Source organism: Amblyomma mixtum, chromosome 8 (genome assembly GCF_055824585.1).
Source record: "Amblyomma mixtum isolate Tamu chromosome 8, ASM5582458v1, whole genome shotgun sequence".
Taxonomy (NCBI): domain Eukaryota; kingdom Metazoa; phylum Arthropoda; class Arachnida; order Ixodida; family Ixodidae; genus Amblyomma; species Amblyomma mixtum.
In genome coordinates, this window is record NC_143019.1 from 114,385,779 (window position 1) to 114,411,868 (window position 26,090).

Genomic DNA, 26,090 nt, shown 5'->3' on the forward strand with positions numbered 1-26,090 from the left:
TACACCCCAATTAACACATCATGGAAATGGTGGCCAAATGGCCAAAATGTTTCGTTTTCGTTTTGTGGGGTTTAACGTCCCAAAGCGACTAAGGCTATGAGAGACGCCGTAGTGGAGGGCTCCGGAAATTTCGACCACCTGGGGTTCTTTACCGTGCACTGACATCGCACAGTACACGAGCCTCTAGAATTTCTCCTCCAAAGAAATTCCACCGCCGCGGCCGGGTTCGAACCCGCGTCTTTCGGGTCAGCAGCCGAGCACCATAACCACTGAGTCACCGCGGCGGCAAATGGCCAAAATGATTCAACATTACCCCTGTTGGAAAAAAAAATCTGGACAGCACACCTTTATTGAACAGTGTATTGCTCAACTGTTTGCAGAAGCTTAATCCGCAGCTCCATCTGATATCGCTGCGGTACTCTTCTCATCATTTCAGCCAACAACAATCCGAAAAGATCAAGCTCGTCGTATTCTTCCCATGGGTTCAGGGCCTCGTTAAGCTTGTCGATGAGGGCTAGAAGTGCTTCGTCTGCCCGGTCTGCCTTTCTTTTACGCCCTCTGCCCCGTGTGGGCCCCCCTCCTTGTGGGTGTGAAGCATCGGACACCAGCAAGCCTTGGCGAGCCGAAGATGCATCACCCACCGACGCCTGCAAGCAGGGATCATCTAGCCTGCACTCCTGGAACTGTGCAAGTTCGCCACTGTCAACAGTTTGACTGCTAAGCTCAGGCACTGCGTTGGCCCGGGACGCATCGATGGGCACAGGCATTGCACTGGCCTGGAATGCTGTGCTAGAACCAGATGAACCAGATGCACTGCACACAACTTGACTCTGGCTGGCTTGCTTTTCGTGACTTGTAGTTGCCTGAATTCCTGCATATATTGTAAGAGTGAACATGTAGCGTATTTACTGCATAGTCACGACTGCAACCCTCAAATGTCGGGGCTTTTTTTTTTTTTAAATGCCCGTATTATGCGAGTAAATACGGTATATACCACATAAAGCTCCGTGGTGCAAATAACTGCTTGCAAGGATGTTTTCTATACACCTCATGACCTTTACTTCCATCCATCACTTAGGACCATGACATCTGAACATACTGTAGTGTCCTAATGTCTTACTCTAGAGTCTTGCATACTGTTTTCTTTGTGTACATTGTCTTGTGTATTCTTCCTTTTCCTGTCCCCTGCTTCTTGTACAGCGCGATACACACTGCCGTGAAATGCATATTGTTCAAAGACACTGCCCACTGCTGTGCTTTCCTTCTCATGGAATCCATTCTGCTGGCGTAACAAACTGCCAGTTATCTTGCTTCACACAAAATACTCTGCCCATACCCTACTCCTCTTAACTTCAACTGGAATATGATTAGCTTGCGTTTATTCCTTGACCCTTGGGCAGGTCATGTGATGCGAAGACAACGTAACCGCTGGTCCTTAAGGGTAACGGAGTGGATTCCAAGAGAAGGCAAACAGATAGCAGGGGGCGAAAGTTAGGCGGGCAGATTAGGAAGTTTGTGGGGGATAGGGTGGCCGCAGATGGCACAGGACAGGGTTAACTGGAGAGACATGGGGGAGAGGCCTTTGCCCTGCAGTGAGTGTAGTCAGGCTGATGATGATGATGATTCTCTTCCTGTCTCTTAAATCTACACATTTGGGAACTGAAGTATACAAGTTTTGTTTTGAAATTGCTGACGCACTTTTATCACAAGAGGAAGACTGGAGAAAGACAACTTGATCGTTGCAAGCCAAAAAAAGACCTTTACTTGACAGTGCAACAGAGGGCCAGCTGAGTTTCAGTATGTATTGGTGCTTTGCAGCTATGCGCTTTGCGTGCCCATATGGTTTTGTTTTTGACAAGCGTTCATTTACAAGTGCAGAGCCGCAGAGGAACTCCCAGTGCCCCTCTAAGAGCTCCTTGGACAAAGTTCATGCTGCGACACGCACCTGCGATGACGAAAACACCCGTGGCTAGCTAATGTCCCACAGGCCTCCACGTCAGCAAATGCATCGCTCTGCATGTTTGCGTCGTCAACGCACCAAGACACTAGGCTGCATAACCAGTGCTAAGAGGACTAGTATTATGCAATTTCATTATGTCCATATGTACGTCTACTCAACAGTCGTGATGGTGGCCGAGCGGTAACAGTTGCCGCACCAGTAGACTGGCTTGCTGCCGACTCCTCGGCGCTCGGACTATCCTGCCAGATTCACCACCTCAGCACTCAAAAGCATTGCACGCCATGTGGGGTTGAGTTCACTGAAGTGCAGGCCGCAGTTCTTCGCGAAAACTGCGCTGTCAGAATCAACAATGGGATCCACTGTAACGCTGGCGCAAATGTAAGCGAAGCGATGGCAGCAACATCCGATAGAGGCCTGCGACATCTCGCCGGCAGTAGTTTTCATTTCGGCTGCTGCTAGGCTGCACCGCTCTCTGACAGCAATCATGCAGTCCACGTCTTTGTCAGTTTACGCCACTTTTTGGTTATTTCGTCATCAGAGAGTCCTGAGTCTGAATCAGAGTGGCGGGAAAAAGTTTTCAACTTCAAATCAAAATCTCTTGGAAATAAATGCATCTTGCGCCACTACACAAGTGGCAACAAAGCCACAAAATGCCGAACTATTGGATCTTAACAAAAAAAAAAATGGCACAGTTGCCCTCAGTGTCCCTTTAACTCTTTGACCATCAAATCATACGCATAAGAAAATGGCTTTTTGGTATTGATGATGAAAGAGAATAAACTAAAGATACACCGCAGGTCTTGAGACAGCTGACAACTACTTATGAGTCATGTCCTCTGTAATCGGGGATCAAGGCAGGATTTGCTGAGCCCTGCCATGTCGCCCAGACTTACACCTCATAGGCCATATAGGGCCTAGGTACAGTATTTGTCAAAAGTAACCAGGCTCCATGGTTCGCTTCTCATTCGTATAACAGGGCCCTCACGGCTTCCCTAAAGATCGAAAAGTTCTTTGAAGGTGAGAACAGGGGTTCTTCTTACCATAGAGACATTTAGAGCTGGAAGGCTGGCATAATAGCTTTAGTATACGACTGAGAAGAAAAACGTGCAGCCTGGTTACCTTTGACAAAGACTGTACATCCCACCACAAGAATGAACCACATCGCGAGTCTGAACCGTTAGTCCCGCAAATCTGATCGCGGCATGATTGTATGTGGCATCCCGTGGGCAGAGTCCTTCAACAGCTTCATGGTCATGAAACTTCACCGTAACTCTATGGGAGAGGTTAGTTCGCTGCCCAAAACAGCTGTGCAGCGGCGCTGGCATCAACCGAGGATCATGTTTTGGCAAAGGGCGGAGGTAGCAGCCACCTAACTGCGTACAAAGCCACGTTGTGAGTGTGTCGTTTGCTTGTTCCGGCACCTGTTCCAACATTTTATCAGGTGCAGTGTCGAAGTATGTGAATGCCTGTTCTGCAAAACGAGTGTGAGCTGTGAATGATGCCTTCACCTCGTTGCTGAAGGGGTGCCGCGCCGGCCAACGCTTACAGATGTACTTCAGTTTCGAAACTCCCCCACTGGAGCCGGGTACAACTTGCTCCTAGGGAGTGTGAGGGCGCTGCGGTTTACGGTTGGGCCATCGTTTGGATTGCGTCGTGTGAGCAAGTGGCTGTGCATTTCCCGCTGGCACGGTTTCCTCGAGTAGGCGTCTGCTTTTGCTGCTTTCGGTGTTTTCTCGTGTTTGTGAACATGCAACTGCTCCGTGACTTTCGTTAAAAAGTCGGCCTTTTCTTTAACAGAGTGAGAAGCGTGTGATTTGGACGCTGCAAGAAGTCGTCGATTTCCACGGCCAGCTGCTGCACGTCGGCCATCTTTTGCCCACAAGAGCTGCGCTCATCGACCAGTTTTGCCTTTTTAACTTCAAACCCGTTGAAATTCAGCCAGCATACCGACCTGCTTCATGCCCGGTTCTACGAGCGGGTACCGAAGTAGCCCAGAAATGAGGCACTTTTTTGCTTCACCATAGAACCTGCTTTTTCACGAGAGGTGGGCTAGAGCGATCCCTCGCACTCACAAGCTACTCGGCAAAACATGCAAAGTGTGCGACGTTCATTTCCAGCCGTCAGACATCGTCAAAACATTCAAGCACAACATCAATGGTGAGGTTGTGGAGATAGAACGGGGTTCGCGGGCACTGAAAAATGGTGCCATTCCCACGTTTCCCAATTTGCCCAGTTACCTGTCTTCTACATCCAAAAGGCCCCGCCGCGGTGGCTCAGTGGTTACGGCGCTCGGCTGCTGACCCGAAAGACGCGGGTTCGAACCCGGCCGCGGCGGCCGGATTTCAATCAAGGCGAAATTCTAGAGGCCCGTGTGCTGTGCGATGTCATGCACGTTAAAGAACCCCAGGTGGTCGAAATTTTTGCAGCCCTTCACTACGGCGTCCATCAAAGTCTGAGTTGCCTCAGGGCATTAAACCCCCGTAAATTAATAAACCAATTTACAACCAAAAGACAGCGATCACCAAAGAAGAGAGGCGGAACTGCTAGCACTGACATTGCAAACATCATCAAGAATGGTGTGTCGCTGCGACTGCATCGAAACTGGCAATTTTCAGCAGTTGTGGAGGAGCCTGGTGACTGTCGGCAAGCAGTTTTCTACGAAGCAGGAATGAAAACAGGAGTGCTCTCCATCCTCAAAAGCGCGCTGTGGTAAGAGAGGACCTCACATACATTTCAGGGAATGGAAAACTACTGCAAAAGATCGCTTGTCGATGTGCTGATGCGCTCGCTAAAAGACGTGGAAGCGATAGAGCAAATTATGCACAGCATGAAATTCTGCCTTGGATGTAGCCACAGTGCTGCGAGTGGTTCTGAAAGCTCTTCAAACAAAACTGGAACTGTGTACCACAAGGACTGTACAGTTCTGACAGATGCTGACAGAGGAGTGTGTGTCATGTGTGTCAGCATGACAGCAATGTTGAAGAGAAAGGCTGCATCTAAACTGCCCACGAAAAAAGTGCCTGTAGCAGCCAGTGTGCTTAGGAAGCGTCCGATTCATGCCACTGCTGCAAGAAAGTGCAAAAAAGCAGAAGTAAGTCGGCTGAGTGCTAAGCTAAAAAACCCTTTCACGACAGCCAAAGACAACATTGTAAAAGATTTGCCTGGGCCACAGAAGATGGCCATTCGTGCCGCTGTCATGCAGCAAGCAGCCAAGTCCCCTCGTGGACACAGATACAAGACAGGGTGGCTCATGCGTGTGCCTGCCCCTGAGGCTGACAAGCCCGAAATGTTATAGGACACCCTCTGATATGAAGATTCTACCCCTTCCCAGCACTAATCGCCCGCACAGCTACTCAGGGGCCCACCATGCGAGTATGGCATGAATAAATTTGCATTGGAAAGCATTAAGCTGCATATGAATGGAAAGGCGGAGCATCATATGTATGGCTCAATTATATCGACAAAATCAAGTTAAGAGAAACAACAGAGTTCAACAGAGCTTCCTGCACATTTGATGGCTTCATCAACTATGGGGACATTTGCAATGAAGACACCAACTTGCTAGCAGACCATGCACTTGTAGTGGTGTTTAACCCTATGTTTGCGCCCTGGATTCAACCAATGGCAACATATGCAACGAAAGAGGTTGCGCCAGGATGGATTCTGGCGAAGACAGTGTCGAGCTCAGTTTTACAGCTATTTCATTATGGTGCCAATGTGTTGGCAGTTATCAGTGATGGTGCAGGAAGCAACAAATCCATGTGGACAAATCTTGGAGTTAGCGGCAAACTGAAGAGTGCCAACTGCAAGATGGAGCATCCCTGCCTTCCAGATGCATCACTTCATATGTGTTGTTTCTCACATAATGAAGCGCATTAGGAATCATCTGATGAAATGAAAGTATACTCAGGTATGTCATATCACAACAAAGCTTTCCGCTCAGCATTGCGATGTTTTCTCAAAACTGTACTGTGTTGCCGTACCTTGTTTTCTAAGGCACTATGCAATTATTTCATTTCAGATAGGAGACTGCAAAGTAAATTATGAACACTACGTGTGGCTGTTTGAAGCTGAAAAGAAAGTCCCCATAAAAGCAGTTCCACAACTGACTGCATACCACGTGAACCCACAGGCACTTCAGAAGATGAACGTTAGGCTAGCCACTCAGGTACTGAGTTTTGAGCAGCGTTTATGTTTCTTGCATGAACTAATTTTCTGCAAAGCATAACTTTTTTCACTTTTAAGTTATCCACCTGCATATAGATCATTTAGAAATTTTTCTATCAGTTGCCTATCTCCCTTGACCAACATGGCAAACATAATGTTATCTCCATGTCACTGACTTTCCATTGAAAGTTCTGCCCAAAGCATTTTTCTGCAGTTACTTTAGCGAAGTTATCAGGCTCGACAACTCTGACAGTGAAAGATGTTCCATTGTTTCCAGCTTGATCCATCAGTTTTAAGTTCAGTTGTTTCATTGAGTTATTCATTTCTTGGTTCGACTTCTTTTCAAAGCTTTTCAGCCGAAGTGTCGCTATTGGCCTCAAGGTATACAGGCAACTGAAAGTTCCTGGCTTCGGTGACAGTGCTGGAACAGAGACCTTTACAAAACTTCTGAATGACATTTTTGACATCTTGAACGCTAAATTTCCTGCAGCTGGAATCAGACGCGACCCTCCCAAAATTAAGGTAAGCTTTCTGAACATTTGTGTGCTTGCGATTACTTGTGTGTGGAGTAAGGCATGAAAAAAATGCTTTTTTTCTTTTTATGCACTGCAAGTATACTATTGCAAGTTGTCTCATGAACTGCTCCGCCATGATATTTTGTAAGCTTGCATGCCTTGGAAGACTTCCGGCAAATGATGAATGGGTCAGAATCAATCCCAAATTTGAAGCTTTTTGCATCCTACCAGACAACGGAGTCTTTGCGTGTCCCGTTGATGTCACTTCCATCCTTGATTGACATCTTGCACAGCCATGGTGTCAGCCATGTCCTTGCAGCAAGCTAAAATCAAGATCCACTTGAGGTAACTGAGCAATTTTTCGTGTTCATTCTGGGCAGTGTTGAAACCTGTTTTTTGTTTTTTTCGTTTTGTCTCTGAGCTTGTGAGGTCATCTGGGGGAGATGAGGATCACCAAACAGCAACTAACTTTGGTCAACTGTTGCGCTTGACTTATTCATAGACACCGGTGAAGTTAGCCGCCAAGGGTAACTGTGATGGAAGCAATGATCGCGTTTTTCTAAGTTCATTTACAGGCTTTGGAGCAAAGCGTCGTGAGGCACTTACTCAAAAAAAAAAAACATGGTCAAAGAAGAGATGTGGAAGCGACTTTCATCCATATTGTTCGAGAACTTCCAATGACCATATCTATAATGTGCCAGCACTATAAACGGCCGCACTGTACTTAGCTCGTTACATTTCATTCAAGGTGAACAAAACAGCGTGTTGTACGGACTGCAAGAACGATGCAGTGGGCTCACAGGATTCCCTTCCTCCCGAGGCACTCCTGGTAACTGAGCGTGCACGCTTGTCAGGTTGTCTGGTGTGCCCATCTAAAAAATTGTTTGTGTGTGCAAGCACTGTGGAGAAGACTATAAGCAAAGCCAGCAAACTAGCTGCATTTGGCGACCTTTTTTGGAAGGCCTCAATGAAAATGGCACCAACACTGTTGGCTGCTCACAGCACTGTGATGAATTTACTGCTCAAGTGATTCATTTTATTTAGTCACTCATATGCACATCTTTGCTAGAGCAAAGTGCCAAGACAATGACTGCAGCAAAGGCACAAAAAGAAAGGAAGAAGGAAACGTTAGTCTGAAAATGCTCAAAGGCTGTTCTTTTCTGTAACTATGATAAAAAGTGATTTTCATTAAGACCACAGAACAAAGGTGGTCTGCTGAGCGCATCAGCTGCAAAGCGTTCCAATCCGCCAACTTATACCTACCTCGCCTTGAGTGCCTTGAGGCCGCACACTTGCAGTCGGTGCAAACGAAGGCAAATGGTGCTCGGTGTGAGTATGAAATTCTTGCTGCGCATTTCTTCAGGTAAGCGGGAATGGACATAACAAGCGCCGCGTTTATAAATAACCATCTGAGGCGCACCACCAGCCACAAGAGCGGAACTTTAAAGGTGATAGGAAAGAAAGCTAACGCAGTCAAGTCCACCACCCTACGCAGCAGTGATGAGCTTAATGAGCCGCACGGCTTTCAATGACTATAAAACAAACTTCCCACGGCTCTGAAGTCACTGCTATAAGCACATTTGTTCTGCAATAGGCCTCAATGCATATCGTCGCACGCTCGTACATAAGCGTACCTTCAACAGCCATTGCACTGGCAAACACACTGAGCGCACTCCAAAAAGACGAAAGCTGGTAAGCATCATCTCAAAAAAAGTGTTTAAAAACTGGTGGCAGGCCTCCCTGAAAAGCCGGGTTATGCTATAGGCCTAATGGACATGAGCGTCTGGCAGTCCGTCCAGCAAACTACAGGAATTTTATACAGTCCACCCAGAATCATTATCTTTCCTTGTAATTTCAAGCAAGAGATGTTCCTTCGGCGTCATGTAGACATATAAAGATATCTTTGTGCCGTCAGGGTCTGAAGTGTGTTCCAAAGAAAAAAGGTTTAAATGCTCTGTATTTACTTCCTAAATCGTCTCATCCTAGCCAAACTGTATGGCTGCAAATGTCAAATTGTCAAATGAGGAGGATACTATTAGAAGTTACTTTCTTGCTTACACATGGGGTTGCTTACTCAACCAACTGCTTTTTTTCTTCAGGCAACTGAGCACAACTATGCTGTGTTCGACACCCCAAAGATGTTGAAAAGGAAGCTTGAAGCCCACTCAACTGCTGCAACAAGTGCTAAGATGAAACGGAGTAAACAAAAGGAGCGGCGACTTCAGCGAAAAGTAGAAACTTTCAATGACATCATCTGCAACCTCTGAAAGGAGCAGCTAATTTCTGATGTCTCACAAATGTTGGAAAGGTGCTTTACAGGTGTCCCCTTGGAAGTGATGACACGTCTACTGGGGCAAAGGTCGCATGAAGACCATGAGTTTGCTAAGCTGAGTCAAAAGTACTCACCACTGTTGCGTATGTTTGCACCCATGCTGAAATTTCACTCAGCAAAGACATACGACTAAGTAAAGGACACATTTCAGTGTGCTTTGCCACACGCATCAACCATAACAAAACGGTGAAGTTCCATAAACGGAGAAACAGGCTTTACAGGCGAGCCCATGAATGCTGTCCGAACAAAATCGACTGGAGCATGGCAGAAGAACAAACAGCTTCTTTGCAACTTCGTGGTTGACGAAATGGCTATACGAAAACGTGGAATGGAACAGGAAGAAGTTCCGTCGGTATGTTGACACTGCCAATGAAATGGATGACAATAGTAACAAAATTGCATCTGAAGCTTTTGTTTTCATGTTAGCCTCTCTAGATTGATTCACACTCAAAGGTCCCTTGTGGCTATTTCCTAAACAATGGCCTTTTTGGCAAGGAACAAGCAAACATAGTGCTGCGTCATATGAAACTGCATGATGCAGGCGTGACTGACATATTTGATATGTGGTAGACTTCAATGCGACTTCACTATGTTTAAGGAACTGGGAGACGTTACTGATGTCCATGTTGGCAACGTGGTTGCCCACCTTGTCACACAAGATAGGATTTACTGTTACTTAGATCCATGTCGCATGCTGAAGCTGGTGCGAAATGCCTTTGCTTCATTGAAGTGGTTCAAAGATTCTTCCGGGTCATTAGAAGAATGAAATTACGCAGTACAACTTCATGACCTGCAGGAAAAAGAAGGACTCCACACAGCAACAAAGTTGCGTGCTGCACACATTCACTGGGAGAAGGAAGCAGTGAAGAAAAACCTTGCAGCCCAAACTTTAAGTAGTGATGCAGCAGATGCTATAGATTTCTGCCAGGAGTACTTGCAAATGCTGCGGTGCAAATATCCGGAGCCAACAACTAGACTCATTGATGTCTTCGATCGACTATTTGACTGCCTTAACTCAGGTAGCCCTCTGGCCAAAGGCTTCAAGGCACCACTCACACCCAGCGGTAAAGGCACCTGGAATTTTTTACAGGAAGCCAAAGAATACATTAAAGGTCTTCCCGACGTGTCAGGGAAATCAACCATTTTGACAGCCAGGAGAACGGCTTTCCTTGGCTTTTGCGTGACCACTTAAAAGTTTCCAAGGCCTGGCATGTTCTCTGTTCTTGGGTGAAGCACCGCGACTCTGTTACCTGCCGACACGCAAGTTGTCACAAGACCGCATCGAGTTGTTTTTTGGTGCTATGCATTTCAAAGGGGGGTGGAATAACAACCCTACAGTGCCGCAGTTTGTTACTGCTTACAAACGGCTTGTCATCCACAATGAGGTAAAAGGCGTTCAAGGAAACCGGGCGTCGTTAGATGAAACCCGCGACTCGTGTGCAGATGATGAACTGGACATGACAACAGCAAAACAGAATTGCACTGGCGATGTCCTACCAGACACAGGTATGATCGAAGATAGTGTGCATTATATGAACTTGAAAGCGTCCCTCTGCTTTCCACTTATGTGAACAATGTCACTGACTACATTGCAGGGTTTGTTTACCGAATGGCACAGCGGAAAATTCCTTGCATGCAGCTGCCATTGCAGAAACATGCCACTACTGCGCAGGTAAAAATCGTGGTGGTCTTACCGTAACCAGCTGTCTTCGTCCACAACTTACGTCTGCCGGCTGACCGAAAAGGTGAATGGGCAGCAAGGGGAGATGCACGGTGGTAACCTGAAAGAAGACAATGTCAATTACCTGACACTCAGGATTATGAGAGCTGTCTGGACACCCTCGTGAGTTGTACTCTGTGCTACAACACCAATATGTTTGAGTCAGCTGTTGAATCTGACCATCTTGTCTGCCTTCTGAAGCGAGTAATTAGGTGGCATGTAAAGATCAGAATGCATTATGCTGCAAGACTGCAAAGCTCATTGGTCACAGCATCCACAAGCGACAGTCCAAACTGATTTTATTCAGACACGAGTAAACATCACTGTAGTGGACTCTCGTCAAGTCAAACTCACTGAACTGCAACTTCCGGTCAGCTTCCATCACCCTAAAAGCCTATTAATATGCTTCCCTTGATCTGAAACTTGCACTTTATTTTGACTTCATTTTCACTTATTGAGAGTAAATGACCGAAATTCCTGCACAAGAATTCCATTGCTTTGGGGATGGAAAAATCTAGCATTCTTGTTCTATAATGAAGCACTGCAGCTGACTTAGTTTTTTTGTTAGGCTTCTGGGTACTTTTTTTAAAATGAATGCTGCATCATTATTGATTTGTTAAAAGGAATTGTGTGAAGTATGTGCATGAATATTGTGTAATAAATCAGTTTTTCTCTTCAAATATTCACTGTACCAATTCTGATTAATAAATGTTGCATAAACTGTTGTGAAATAACTAGCATGCCCCAGTTATGCTTGACGCTTGTCACAGAGGACAAGAATAGAATTTATGTTACACGAGGAACAACTTTAACGCTCCTTTGATTACTACTTTGGATAAGAACAAAAAATTATTTTGCATGCTTCTTGTAGACGCTGCTGCATAAATGCGACTGTTAAAATCCGGTCCGATAACTAAACAATGCCTTGAAGCATATACACCTTCAATTACCACTCATGATGAGACATCTGATGGCTGCAACACTTGTCTAGCCTACTAGAGGACTGTGCCGCGGATGAAATAAAGCAAATACACCTGCAATGTTGGGGGTCTGATGCTCAAGGCTATATCATTCCCATATGTAACCGGAAGCGCTTGAGCGCGAGAATGCGTCCTCTCAGAACTGGAAAAAAAAAAAATGTTTACTGCGTTAACTTGCGCCAAACCAAGGACAAAGATTTCACTGTCGAGTAGCTGAAAGCCACAACCCGTCAGGCTTCATTCGAAAGGCATAGGCCTTTCTTAACAATTTGCGGTCTGAAAAAAGTATCAACAAAGCGGCTGAATGTGATACCGCATTCCTGTACCGCGCCGCCTAAACAAAGACATGCCCACGGACGAAGTTTGCGCGAAATGGCGCGTGGCAATACACCACAGCACTGCGCTGTCAATGTGTAGAGCTCCACTCCCCGCATCGGGTAGGACTCGCGGAACGCCAGCTACTTTTGCTGGGTGGAATTAAGCACCAATTCAGCGAGCAGGAGCCGGGATGCGGCCATGTCGTATCTCGGCTGCGCTCACGTCAGGCAGACGCGAGAGCACGAGGTGCACCAACTCGTGGAGTTGGCGGCCGTTCGAAATGACTATTTCACAAGACACAAAGAAGCCCGCAGGATTAACCAGGTCGCTGCAATTGACTGCATACTTACCTCGGAAAGACGAGGCTTGACAGTTGGAAGAGCGGGCTTGAAGACTGGACTCGGACGCACAGACACGAAGTGAAATGTCCTCCCGTTACAACAAGCGCTCGCTAACCTGACAATAGGCAGAAAGAAAACGGTGCGTCCGATGCAGACCTATGAAGACCGACTTTGTTCCGAACTAAATGCGGTAGTATTAGTGCATGACACAAGCTATAAATAGTGCAATGGGGGAACAAAAACTTTTACGCAGCATGTCACGCCATGCACTCTCGCGCCAAATCGCGTTTTTTTTCCCAGTACCTCAAGAGAGATAAGTGCCGCAACTGTCACGTGACACGCCCAAGCGCGCTTGGGCTACTGAGACCTGAGGCTACTTCTCAACCAGCGCCTCCTCTAGTCTCAACCTTACTTCTTTTGTATTATCAGGTTACAAAAAAGATGCATGAGTACTCATTTGTGCATTTTTTTTCTGCTTGCTTTCGTCTTGGGAAAAGCCGGTAGAGCATATTTGCATTTAATAAAAAAATTTAAAGTTAAGCACAAGAGACAAACGCCTGCATTTTGTGCGCTCGGTTGAACAGAACAGCGACATCAGTAAATGAAGTAAACCAGTAAACTTACATAATGTTTTAAACCCGACGTTTACACCATCTACAGGTTTACATTCACTACTACGACGCAACTGTCCTAACACTGGACAACACCCTACTTCTGGATTCAAAGTTTCGGCTTCATATCTCCACTTGTGTAGCAAGCAGTCGAGGAAGATGGCCGCTGCCTGACTGCGGAGCTGTCGACAAGCGATCGTTTACCGCCTTCGTCAAGTGTTCACCATCGTGAACTGACGTGTCGTGCTGCCTGTATCTGTGCGTGATCACTTGATCAGTGCGGGCCGTGCGTGCAGCGATGGCTAACGTCCCCGCGGCAGCGGCTCCCGTGCTCGACCAGGTGGAGGAGGACGCGTCGGAGCTCCAGTTCCCCAAGGAGTTCGAGAACGCCGAGACGCTGCTCATCAGTGAGGTGCACATGCTGCTCGAGCACCGCAAGCAACAGAACGAGAGCGCCGAAGAAGAGCAGGAACTCTCCGAGGTCAGGCCGTGCGCGCGCGCGCGCGCGCTGGTTTTCGTTTTTGTCATCGGCGCAGTTGCCGGTGGCGGGGAAACGCTGCGTAGTGTTCGGCCGCAGCGCGTATGTTGCCCCGTGACGTTTTCAGTGGTGTCTGCCAGGTTTTCCGTGGGGATAACTGGCTGCTCCGTTCCCGATGTAACCGAACAGCCGCTGTAAGCCGAGTTGGCTTACCTAAATCTACCTAGTTTGCACAGCGCCGATGATAGTTGGCTGTTTTCGATCACTTGCGCAGTCTGTTGCACGTGTGTGACTCTTTCAGGAAGGGGACCGGGCAAATAAACTAAGCCAAAGGTGACGTGCCGGATCATTTGAAACCGCAGAAGCACTGGCGCGGAGTTCGAAGCTCAATGTTTGTTGTGAGGAGAGTAGAAGCAACGTGAATGGCGCAGTTGCAGAAGCCAGGGAACGATTAGAATATCGTGTCACGCGAAATGGAGAAGCTGTTTGTTAAGGAGGAACGCGTCGCGAAAGGGAATGCTCGGACAAAAATACAAAGCTCGCACACAGCGAATAGAAAAGGGAGCAAACCATCGTTTTCACAACTGAAAATGTAGCCACAGCTGATTTAGGGTGAACAGCCAAAAATCAAGGGATCGACTCAATACGAATGTGTAAACCGAGAATGGTCAAGCACGCTTCAGACGCTGAAAGCAATGGGATTGATCATTCTTAAGAGGTCTGTGGTAAGTGGTCACCCAGGTGATCTCGTACGTAGGTAGTGAAACATTGCCTGAAGGAAATTATGTGGAAGAGCACTGAGTAATACCAGTGTTCCTCGCCTCTCTGTTGCCCTCGTCCCCTTTGTACTGTAGATATGAATGTATCCCAAGTCGTGTGTGTGCATTTAAGGCCGAGTCGTGAATTTGCTGATCTTACCAGCATATTCCCATTCCCCTTCAGTGAGTGTACCTGCAATCTCAGTTTTACAAATTAAAGGTGCACTATATAGGAATCTGAGCTCGTCTTTTCATTGCGGGAACTCGATCTGCACACACTGAGCATTCTTAGAAACACCAAATTATTGTCTTGTGCGGCCAGTTTCCCTGTTAAATCAGATCAAACGTTCCGGCTCCCACTTTTTTTTTTAACCGCTGCTTATCACTCCGCCGATGGCACAGCGGCAACCTCCCACACATTGGCTGTCTCATTTTCGAAGTTGAGTTCAAAAAAAAAAAAAAAAAAAACAAAGGCGAGAGCTGAGAAGTTTAATTCAATTTAATATGGATATTGGTCGCACAGGACAATAATTCGCAGTTTATAATAATGCTCGGAGTGTGCAGATCGAGTTGTCGCAATAAAATGATGAGTTCAGATCCCTCTTTAGTGTACTTTTAAGGTTGGACACCAAACTAAACTTTTTCAAAGCTCTCCCGAAGGAAACTTTAAGAAACGAGGAGACCTAGGACTGGAAATATAGTTTAATTTGCATGGCAGACACCTATGCGACTCATAGGGCCACGTACGTAATGCTCACGCATGCAGACCTTGATTTTGCAAACAAAACAAAATTATGGGTGATGGTCACAGCCTGGAGCAGTATGCCAAGTCTCAGATGGAAACATAGGGGTCTGTCATTACTCTAGGAAAATGCTGCAGTGGCTGTGAAATGCCTTTGCTTACAAAAATGAATTGGAGGTTTGCTCGAGACATTTTAAGGCGGAAGCCTTTAATGCCTCATCGTTGTAAGCAGCAGTTGTCGACAGAAATGTCACGCTTTTCAGTTGGTCGAAACGGTCGTGGCGTCACAGTGCGCGAATTTCAAGTAACCATGCAACCAATTAAAGGGATCGTATAGTGATGCTCCAAGTAAGTGGGACTGAGTTTAGTTAATTGTTTACTTAACCAATTAGCCTAATTAACCTTTCTAGTCAGACCAGATAAGTAAATAAAACTGAGTAGGAAATTGGCCGAGCTCGGGAATCGAACCCCGGTCTCCGGAGTGCGAGATGAGCACGCTACCACTCCGCCATGCCAGCTCGATGGTTTGGAATGAACAAATGCACGTCTAGTGAATACGGTGTCTTCGTTCATTCCCATCTTCCTCCCTTTCCGTTATGACAAGGTTCAGGTGTCCACCGAGATATGCGAGACAGATACATTTCCTTTCCACAAAAACCAATTTACCGACGAGCAAGGCATAGAGCCAAACGGGCGGTGGCGTTCAATGGACTCCCTGGCAGCGTTGCAAAACGCTGTCGCGTTCCGCTCTTAGAGGCGAAGCTTAACACCTTAACCACACATCTGTGACACAAGCAGCAACACCACGCTTAAGGCTTTCGCCTCAAAGCACTTTAGGTCAACAAAGTGCCCCCTGATTTTTTCATGTTTGCGTGTATTATGAGTGCTTTGGGATTCCCCCTTGACTTTGTAAAACTGGGTTCCAGCTGCATTTGTTGACTCGAGACAGTTCTCAGTTGGGAAATACCTGCATCGGACAGTGGCATTCTTGCTGTGTCCATGAAACACGTGTGGTGAATTGCAATGCTTTATTTGGGGGTGCCTTCTAAACTCTCACGTGAGTACCTGAATGACCAAAACGAATTGTGCCTGCAAAAAATTGGAGGAGACATTTAATTTTCACCTTAAAGGTGCACTGAAGAGGAATCTGAACTCGTCTTTTTGCCGTGGGAACTCAACCTACACGTTCCGAGCATTCTTAGAAACTTCGACTTATTGCCCTGTGTGGCCGATTTTCCTAATTAAATCGGATTAACGTCCGGCTCCCGCCTTTATTTTTTTAATTCTGCCTCGTACGGTGGGCGGAGTCGACCGACGCGGGGAGTGCCTTTCACCCAGTCCCGTGGCGGCTTGCCGCTCTGCCATCGGCGGAGTAATACGTAGTAGTCCGTAGAAGCAAATAGTCCGTGCGTATTTTTATTTCTGCGGGCTTATTTTGCGGTTATATTATCTGCAAACGAAACTATTTATTCACGGAAACCTAAAAAACAAAATAAAGCGAAAGCAAAGCCTCCATGGAGCTGGCTGAAAGGAACTTCACGCGTTGGTCGACTCCGCCCACCGTACGAGGCAGAATTAAAAAAAAAGGCGGGAGCCGGACGTTAATTCGATTTCATTAGGGAAATCGGCCACACAGGGCAATAAATCGAAGTTTGTAAGAATGCTCGGAACGTGTAGATTGAGTTGCAGCGGCAAAAAGGCGAGTTCAGATTCCTCTTCAGTGCACCTTTAAGCATTAATGGGTTAATGCCCAAATATGTAGATTTGGTCATTCTCTCCTTTAGTACATTCATAGATCTCTGGGAGTCCTCATACCACTCCTGGTGCAGTGGTGCAGTGGTTAAGCGATGTGCCACTGCCCTGTGATGGCAGGTGCTTGCCGTCAGTGGAGCTTGTAAAACCCAGGTTGCTCTTCCCGAGCAATCTCTCATGACCAATCATTAATTTACCTGAAGAGCAGGTTGTGATCCGCAGGGCAGGTTGTGCTGACACCGCAAGGTCATGCGATCAGCGCACTTTTCGAGCATAATGGGTTGTGCAGGGCCAAGCAAAATCTTGTGGCCCAGATTGGCCATAGGATGATGCCGGATTTTTTTTTCAGAACAGGAGCCTTAACCCCTTCACCATTTTGTTATATCAACGAATTTCTTAACAAAACTGCTTATTTTTTTTATTCCCGATTTCGAATATTATTGCAATAAAAGGCATGAATTCGATCTTTAAAAAATATTTGAAGCAAACACGAAGTCAAATTAGCATATTCAAGTTTATTATTTCTGACATTACGGAAAACTAACTTCCTGTTGGTAATGAGCGATAAATATATTCAAGCAAGTCATCAGGCAAGCTTATAATGAACATCTCACCGGGAAATGCAAGAAAAAGAAACCGAGGGGGTCATGTAGGGATGTTACTGACGTCGACCTTCATGCACTGACGCGAGCTCGCAAAGTTCGCTTCTGAGCTGTCCACTTCTTCATCGGAAGAACTGATAAGCACAACGTCATCACTGTCGTCCTCGCTCCCTGAAACAATGTACACTTCGGTGTCTCAGTCACCATAGTCTGAAGAAGATTACGACGAAGAGCGTCTTTTCCGAGAAGACGGGCCAGCAAAACACGCGTCGCCTCCGCCGGAGGCCATTTTTAAAACCCAGGTTGCCATACGAGAAAAAAAAACGTTTATGCGGTAGAAGAAAATGAAATTAACAGGTCAGTGCTGCCATCTGTCGAGCAAAATGTCATCTAAGCCACACCCGAGCACTGCTCGTCCGAAACGAGGAAGAGAAGAACCTATTCAGAGAGGACGAGCTACAGTCATCCAAAACGGTTTGGGGACGGCTTGGCAAGGACGAGCGCAGCTCGTCCAAAACGGTTAAGGGGTTAATGCTCTCATATTAAAAGATGACCTGCACCAGGCCACAAAAGATGTTGTTATTCAATCCTGTCCCAGAACACACCAACTGCCGCTGTCCTTGCTTGACAAGTCGAAAAAGTAGTCATAAATTCATGTGCAAGCACACACACCGAGGCTGTAAAAATGGTGCCTCTTACGTTGATAATGCAGTAAAGGTGCCTCATCTGACTTAACGCTACGGATGAACCGTTTGCTACTGGACAGGAAGTTGTTGCTGAAAAGGTTGCATGCTTTTCTCTCTGTGGAATGGGGACGAGAGTACGCATTGCTGGGGCGACTGAGTTTTGGTGAACTCAATAGGTTAGCAAATGGTAGTTAGGCTAATGTCATTAAGTTTGATTGGGTAGCACCGCACGAATGGCATTCAAACTTAACCCTTTAAGGTGCTTTGTACACAATTGTGTAGACAGCAAACTCACAGCTTTTTCGTAGAGACTAGTGCACCTAGCAGTGATTTCATTGTTTCAGTTGAACTGAGTAGCCTTGTTGTCGCAAATAAGTTGGTTTTTTGTGCCATGTAGCGAACGCAGTAAATAATATTTCACTCAACTGTGGGCTAGGCAGCACTTTGTCCATCATTTTTGTGCAGACTGATTTTGTTGCAAGTGAAAAAAATTGATTGTTTTTGCTCAATTTCGGGCGTAATGTGCATCTTCGAAACGTAAAATGATTCCACGATTGCTAGGGTGCTTAGCTGACACATGAGAACATTTCGATGTTACTATTTCTAACAAATCTGGCACTTTGTACGGAATTCTGCACATCGTTGTGAAAACTTACCTGCTGGTCTTTCACGCTCAAAAACTAGCAAATTTCCTTTCTTGAGGCCTGAATATACTACTTAGGTGAAAAAAATAACTGATTTCAATAAAACAAAAAATGGCGTCTGAAAGGGTTAAGGCAGTAAGCACTTAGTGGCATTGAATTTGTCTGTATTGCTTAGGTGTAAGACCTATAGACTCCATTCACTCTCAGATGGTAAGCAGCAGCACATGCATGGCAACCCTGTACTCGCCGAGCCCCCAAACTGTTATGGGGTTGAAAACTAAAAGCTCGAGCTGAGGGCTGCTGCTGGCCCAAAAGCCACTGCACAAAAGGCGGCTGGAGAGGGGGCAGTGCGGCCTGCTTCTCTTATGGGTATGTGGAAAGTGCGTGACAAAAGTCCCCTCAGATTTGCTGGACAATGTGACTGTCTCGCTCCTATGGCAGAATGCCGCTTCCATGCTTGGCTGCATAGGCCCACAGTTTCATGGGCACAGATATTAGTGAGTGGGCTGCCACACTGTTATTCAGTCCATGGTGGTAGCCACGAGTCCCTTTTATTTATTTATTTATTTATTTATTTATTTATTTATTTATTTATTGTACCCTCAGGGCCAAAGGCATTACAGAGGGGAGTGGGTTAATTAGGGTAAAGAACAATGAATACAATACAGTGAAAACAGGTAGTACAAAATAAATTTCCTCCAGAATGAAACAAACATTCACACAGCGTAAATAACATAAAATCAATGTACACAGCTCAGTGGAAACAGATATAACACATGATCAACCTCCTTCTGAATAAACAATGTTAGCTATTGCGTCGTGGAAGGTTTTGTTGTCTGCAATCGCTGCAATATCGGGGGGAAGGCGGTTCCATTCCACAGATGTGCGAGGAAGATATGACTGGAAAGAAGATTTGGTGTGGCATGTTGGGATGCCAACCTTGTGGCGGTGATCGATGCAACATGAAATGTATTCTGGGGGTGATATGAAATAGTCGTGAAGCGCAACCTGATGATATAGCTTGTGAAATAGTGTGAAATTGGCACAGTACCTAGAATATATTCTAGACACTGTACTTTTGGCCTTGGTGTTACGTGTTGGAACCAAATGATGGGGGTGCTGTTCTTTTAAATTCAATTTTCTGAACAACCTAAGTGTTTTTACCAATATCCCTCAAGAGAAAAAGTATACAACAGCTGCGTCTTACCAGTATTCACCTATGGGGCAGAAACGTGCAAGCTAACAAAGAGGGTTCAGCTTGAGTTAAGGACAACGCAGCGAGCTATGGAAAGAAAAATTCAGGGGGCACTTTGACTGTCTAAAGTGGGTAGAGGCGGAAGCGTTTTCCGCACCACCTTCGCTGTTTCTGTGGCACCGGTGGCGTCACATATATTTGAGTGCTAATTACTAAGTGATGGCAAATCACTAATTAATTGTTAATTACTGATTAATGCCTGAATGCTAATTAACTGCTAATTAATGACGCTTAAGCTTTGCCTTTAGGAGTGGAACGCGACAACGCGTTGTAGCGCTGCCAGGGAGTCCACGGAACGCCACCACCCGTTCGGCGCGATGCCTTGCCCTTTGAACGCAACGCTTTTTGAGGAAAGGAAATGGCGCAGTAATTCTCTGCCACCTCTGTGGACACTTGAACCGCACCGTAGAGGAAGGGAGGTGGGAGTGAAAGAAGATAGATAACGAGGAGCCGTAATGAAGAAAATGAAAATTGTATTTGAGGAACGGAAATTACGCAGTAACTGTCTCACATATCTCGGTGGACACCCGTCAAAATTCAGGGGGGCACTTTTTTGACCTAAAGTGTGGTCACTGATGTGTGGTTAAGATGTTAAGCTTCGCCCCTAAGAGTGGAACGCGACGTCTTGCAACGCTGCCAAGGAGTCTACAGAACGCCATCGACCATTCGGTTCTACGCCTCGCTCCTCGGTAAATTGGTTTTTGAGGAAAGGAAATGTATCTGTCTCTCATTTGTCGGTGGACGCCTAAACCTCGCCGGAAGGGAATGGAGGAGGATGAGAGTGAGCGAAGACACCGTATTCACTAGACGCGCCTTTGTTCATTCCAAACCAACGAGCTGGCATGGCGGAGTGGATAGCGTGCTCGTCTCTCACGCCGAAGACCGGGGTTCAATTCCTGAGCTCGACCAATTTCTTAATCGCTTTTATTTATTTATATGGCCTGACTAGTAAAGCTAATTGGGCAATTAAGCAATTAACTAAGCTCAGTCCCACTTACTTGGAGCATCACTATACGATCCCTTCAATTGGTTGTATGGTTACTAGCCAAAGTGCAATTGGCCCCGTTTGAAATTCGCGCACTGTGACGTCACGACCGTTTCCACCAATTGAAAAGCGTGACATTTTCTGTCGACAACTGCTGCTTACAACGATGAGACATTAAAGGCTTCCGCCTTAAAAACGATAGGTGTAACGTTAAGAGATCAGAAGAGGGTGGAGTGAGTGAGGGAAGAAACGCGGGTTAATGACATCCTACTCGAAATCAAGAGGAAGAAATGGGCTTTGGGCAGGGCATGTAATGCGAAGGCAAGATAACCGCTGGTCCTTAAGGGTAACGGAGTGGACTCCAAGAGAAGGCAAGCGTATCAGGGGGTGGCAGAAAGTAAGGTGGGCGGATGAGATTCAGAAATTTGCAGGAATACGGTAGCCGCAACTGGCGAAGGACAGGGTTAATTGGAGAGACGTGGGAGAGGCCTTTGCCCTGCAGTGGGCGTAGTAAGACTGATGATGATGATGTGTTTTTTTGCTGCCAAGCAAAGCTAAAGATAGCTAGAAAGAGCTACAACTGATTTTAAGCAAGAACAGAAATCGGACCAAGCTGTGTTCAGTGTCCCTTTAATTTACAGGTCCTTGCGAGTGGCAACTGGCCGTCTCACCTGAGTGAGAGGCCTCTTTTGTGAGTTTCTCGGGCAGACGCACATTGTCTTAGGGACCTATTATCTGTCATGAAACACAAACGTCATATGGGAGACAAATCCTGTCGACATGCTTCAGTTGAAGCTGGATGGCATCTGCAGGGCTAACATGTTCTTTGAGCCCAGTGGTCACACGTCAGGATCAGTAGGTTTCGTCTGGTCAGGAGCTGTGTACACAAGTGCACATATATCTTGCAGAACAGAACGGGTGGCACACAACTGTGCATCTTTTAATTTTGGTCACATATTCAGACCTATGCGATCCACTACGAATCACTAATGATAACTGGGCCCTGTAAATCAGATCTAATTCATTGTGGCATTGGCCAGCTTTTCTTTTTATGGTGATTACAAACACATGCCGACTTGGTCATCCACATGTCATCAGCAAAAATATGCCGTATACAGCGCTGCAAAATATAGCACTGCACTCTAACTCATTGCATGTGGCAGAAAGTGAGGGCACGGTCCGCAGTTTTGCACTGACATGAGGGGCACTTTGTTCAGGAATATTAACAGCCGACGCTATAAAGTAATAACATTCCTGGAGGTTCGGACGGTTTTTTAGGTTTTTAGGTTATGATTCAGAATATCCATACGGCATCAGCCTTCACCAGCCTCCAATATACTTTTAAGTAATGCAGAAAGTTGAACGAGTTGGTGACTCATTGGTAAACTTGGCACTTGTAAACTTAGCAAATATGTCTCTCTTCTGTGTCTTTGTCTTTTACTTACGCTTATAAGCGCTGTTTGCCCTTGAAAATCCACCTTTTTCCCATAGCCGCTCTGTGCATGCGTGCCTCTTCTCCTCCAGTTCCACTTGTTGCAAACGAAACCGTCAGCTCCTACTGAGCATGCACAGTTCGTGTTAGTGACAAGCACATGTGACAGGTGGCGCCAGTTGTCAAGCACACCCAGGCGGTCGAAATTAATTCATGGGCCACCACTAAGGCCTCTCATGTAGGCAGCTTTGAGACCATAACTCTGTGTACGATGCCACAGTTACAAAATTACACTTTCACTTTCTGCCCTTGTTTTCACCAGTGCGAAGCCTGGGCTTTTTTCACCACTGTGGACACCGCCTGTAAACAAATTGTAAGCTACATGACTGTGGCCCACTGCACCTGTTTTTTTATTATTTGAGAACAGAAATGAATACAGCAAACTATCTGCAATGGTACTGGACCCATAGCCAAGGCTAGTGTCGGGTCCAACACAATGATAAATTGCAAAAATGCGGCAGGTGGAGAGAACACTTCTCACATAAATAATTTCAAAATATTAAAATCACAACATACATAGCTAATATATACACTTGTTATCATGCATACATTCTTTGTACGCAGTAACCTTAAATATTAACAATTTTGCAGTCATTTGGGTACAGAATTTACAGCTCAACCGGCGGAAACTTACAGATTCAGTAAAAATATTTTAAGAGATTGTGAAAAATTAATTTTTATTTTAACATCATTAGGGATGCCATATCATATTACTGCACCGTTGAATTCAATCAACCTTTTCCCGTAAGTATTGCGGCATATTGGTAGGTTAGAATGATTTGCACTTGCAGCTCTAGTGTCCCTTTTATGAGTTATAAAGATACTGTGATGAAACGGGCCATTGAATTGCAGTATTTTATGAATTGTCTGTGCTGTTTTTAATGTGTAGATAGAATGTAAAGATAAAATATGTGCCGACTGAAATAGTGGCCTGCTGGGGCAAGTGTAGTTTGAGTATCATATGTGATAATTCTTGGAGCTCTCTTTTGTAATCTGACTATGGGTTCAAGATATGTAGGGTACGTGTTGCCCCAAGATTCTATGCAGTAACTTAACTGACTGTGTATAAAAGCAAAATATAGTATACGGAGAATGGAGAATTCAAAACATTCTCGCGTTTTGAGGAGAATATGGCAACCATATGCAAGTTTTGAACAAACTTGTTTTGTGTGATTTCTCCAGTGCATGTCAGAATCAAGATGCACACCTAGGTATTTAAAACTTGTTACATGTTGTAAGGGCTCATTATTTACATGCAAGGTGATAGCATTGTAGTTTAAACTTTTTCCCCTGTTCTGTTTTGTTTCCTTGTTTTGTTTGTTTTGTTTGTTTTCTTCTGGTCATTTTTTTTTCTTTGCATTCAGAGGCGCCCATGTGCACCACTCCGTTTGCATGTGTCGACCACTCTACCTATGTGCAGTGGCGCGCTGCATAGCAGCTCGCCTAGTTTTATTTTTTCGGCAAGCTTCAATAGTTACTGAAGGCTTTTAGCGTAGCGTGTACCACCACTGCCCATGTACACATCGTCCTGAGGGCGCGAACTAGGTGCCGCCGGCCAGCTGCGTGCGCGCGACTCCAGCGTCGAGACCGTTCAGCGCGTGCTCATTGGCGCCATAGTTACGAATAAATATTGATACGTTTAGAATAGCACGTACCGCCACCGCATACCGCATGCCGCCAGTGAGCACGCGCGAGTCATGCATGCAAGCGCCGATATAAACGATATAAACTGCAGTAGCTGTCTTGCACACACTTGTGAAACGACTGCTGCCTCGCTCTTCAAGCCCCCCCACCCCAGCAACAACAAAAAAAGGCGTGGCATTGTGTAAGGTGTTCAGCATCGGGCCGCTTCCTCAGTTTTCTCGGTAGGTCACAAATCAGTTACGCCAGCACGATAACTACATGTAGACTAAGCGGATCATTTGCTTTCGCACCCAGGTCATAATGTTTAAGGTGCACTGCGCACTTTGGCAAGTATCAGACGAGCGACTGTAACACGGAGATGAAGGCGGCAGATGAACCATCGCCAAGATCGCACGTGGCATGGCACAGTGTCTGACAGCTAGCAACATAAACACCAAAGCGCAACGTCATTTTTAGACATTCTCTGTCGATGCTTTGGCAGCCGGTCATAATACAAAGTCAACAAACTGCAGCATAAATACGAGCTCAAAAGCTCGCACGACACCTTGCGCCAGCATTTACTCTGGAGATCGTCTGCTAGCTCCGCGTAGCAAGAGCCTTTAAGTCCCCATTGTTTCGGCCGACCTTGTAACCCCTGCCGCGATGCGTGTGATACCGCTAATGCGGCGTTGATCAGCACTGTTTCGTTCTGTTTTCTTTTATGGCAGTAGCTGTGTGAGTGACTGCTCAGAGTAAATGGTCTTACCTTAAAGCACCTGCGTACATCTGCTCTCCAAAGACGGACAGCATTGTCCATAGGTGCGACTGAGCCACAATATGGGAGGGTATAAAGCAGACGCTGTCAAGAATGTGACGTCTTTGGTCATGTGGCCTGCGTGTGCTTCGGTGTAATACACTTGATCATTTTTAGACAAAGCCCCTCAATTGTTCTTGAACCTGGTCAGCAGAAGACGCTGTGGAGAGACTTTAGTGTTGGGAAGAGGCTATTGTCGGTTTCACTTCTTCCTCCGGAGGGCAAAAAAGCGGAGGTTTTTCTCTGTAGGAACCCGTAGCAATGCTTCTTAGATGGCTATGAAACAAAGCAAGCTTTAGTACACCTGTGCTGATGAAACTGGTTGACAGCACTACTTTGCCTTTTGTTTGACAGCAAAAAAAATTCAGGGGGGCACTTTGTTGACCTAAAGTGCGGTGAGGCGAAAGTCACTGATGTGGGGTGAAGATGTTAATTGAGTACACAATTGTTTGTGAATCTTAAATGCTGGAGACACTGGAGGGCGTTTGAGAGGCATCCGTCTGATTCAATGCCTTTCTGCAAACACTCTCCAGCGTCCTAAACAAGAACTATGTATGCGTTGGCAGGAAGTAATGAAGCCATTAGCACGCTCGGCTGCGGAACGGAAGGGTGGTGGTTCAAATTCCATTATGCACAGGGATTTTTTTCTGTCTGACTAGAAAAGCATGACACCGCTGCTGACAGCTTTCTGTCGACAACAATGAGGCATTAAAAGGCTTTCGCCTTAATATCATCTCAACACTGCAATATAACTGCGGCCACCATCTGAAACTGAAATGGCCCAAGCGTGATGTGCCATACGCTTGTGGCTGCAAAGTGTCTGTGTTTAAAGGAAGCATAATGTTTTATCTAAACAAACCCCTGTGTGAGGGACGTAGTATCCACTGAAGCTCGGGTACGTGTTCTTCTGTCCCAGGTGTTCATGAAGACGCTGGGTTACTGCCAGCGGTTCAGCCGTTTCAAGAACCGTGAGACCATCAGCGCGGTGCGGCAGCTGCTGGCGCAGAAGAAACTGCACCGCTTCGAACTCGCCCAGCTGGCCAACCTGTGCCCTGACAACCCGGAGGAGGCCCGCGCCCTGGTGCCCAGCCTCGAGGGACGGTTCGAGGACGACCAGCTCAGGCAGATACTCGACGACATACAGACGCAGCGCAGCTTCCAGTACTGATTTGCACCATTTCACCATTCATTAAAGTGACCACCTGTTCGTTCCTTCCAGTGGGCGTCTGTCTTGTCACTGTTGGCGAGCCAAGTCCAGGCACACATGCCGGGCAGCACCGTATCTCTGACGGGCAACACAGTCATATGAGCGTTT

At 46.2% G+C, this 26,090-nt stretch overlaps 2 protein-coding genes and 1 pseudogene across 2 annotated transcripts; 2 read left to right on the plus strand and 1 right to left on the minus strand.

Moving 5' to 3' along the window:
- Window positions 1–318: 318 nt before the first annotated feature.
- On the minus strand, window positions 319–12,416 carry LOC149334016 (uncharacterized). The gene is made up of 3 exons (XM_089554989.1): window positions 12,343–12,416; window positions 10,699–10,755; window positions 319–871 (listed from the first exon to the last, which is right to left on the minus strand). Exon 3 carries the CDS (start codon window positions 765–767, stop codon window positions 348–350), a length of 420 nt encoding a protein of 139 aa, XP_089411115.1. The 5' UTR covers window positions 768–871; window positions 10,699–10,755; window positions 12,343–12,416; the 3' UTR covers window positions 319–347.
- On the plus strand, window positions 3,910–7,370 carry LOC149334017 (uncharacterized; annotated as a pseudogene).
- A 661-nt stretch (window positions 12,417–13,077) lies between the features above and the next one.
- Polr2D (RNA polymerase II subunit D) lies at window positions 13,078–25,993 on the plus strand. Its single transcript, XM_089554990.1, has 2 exons — window positions 13,078–13,425; window positions 25,692–25,993. Exons 1-2 carry the CDS (start codon window positions 13,243–13,245, stop codon window positions 25,941–25,943), a joined length of 435 nt encoding a protein of 144 aa, XP_089411116.1. The 5' UTR covers window positions 13,078–13,242; the 3' UTR covers window positions 25,944–25,993.
- The last annotated feature ends 97 nt before the right edge of the window (window positions 25,994–26,090 follow it).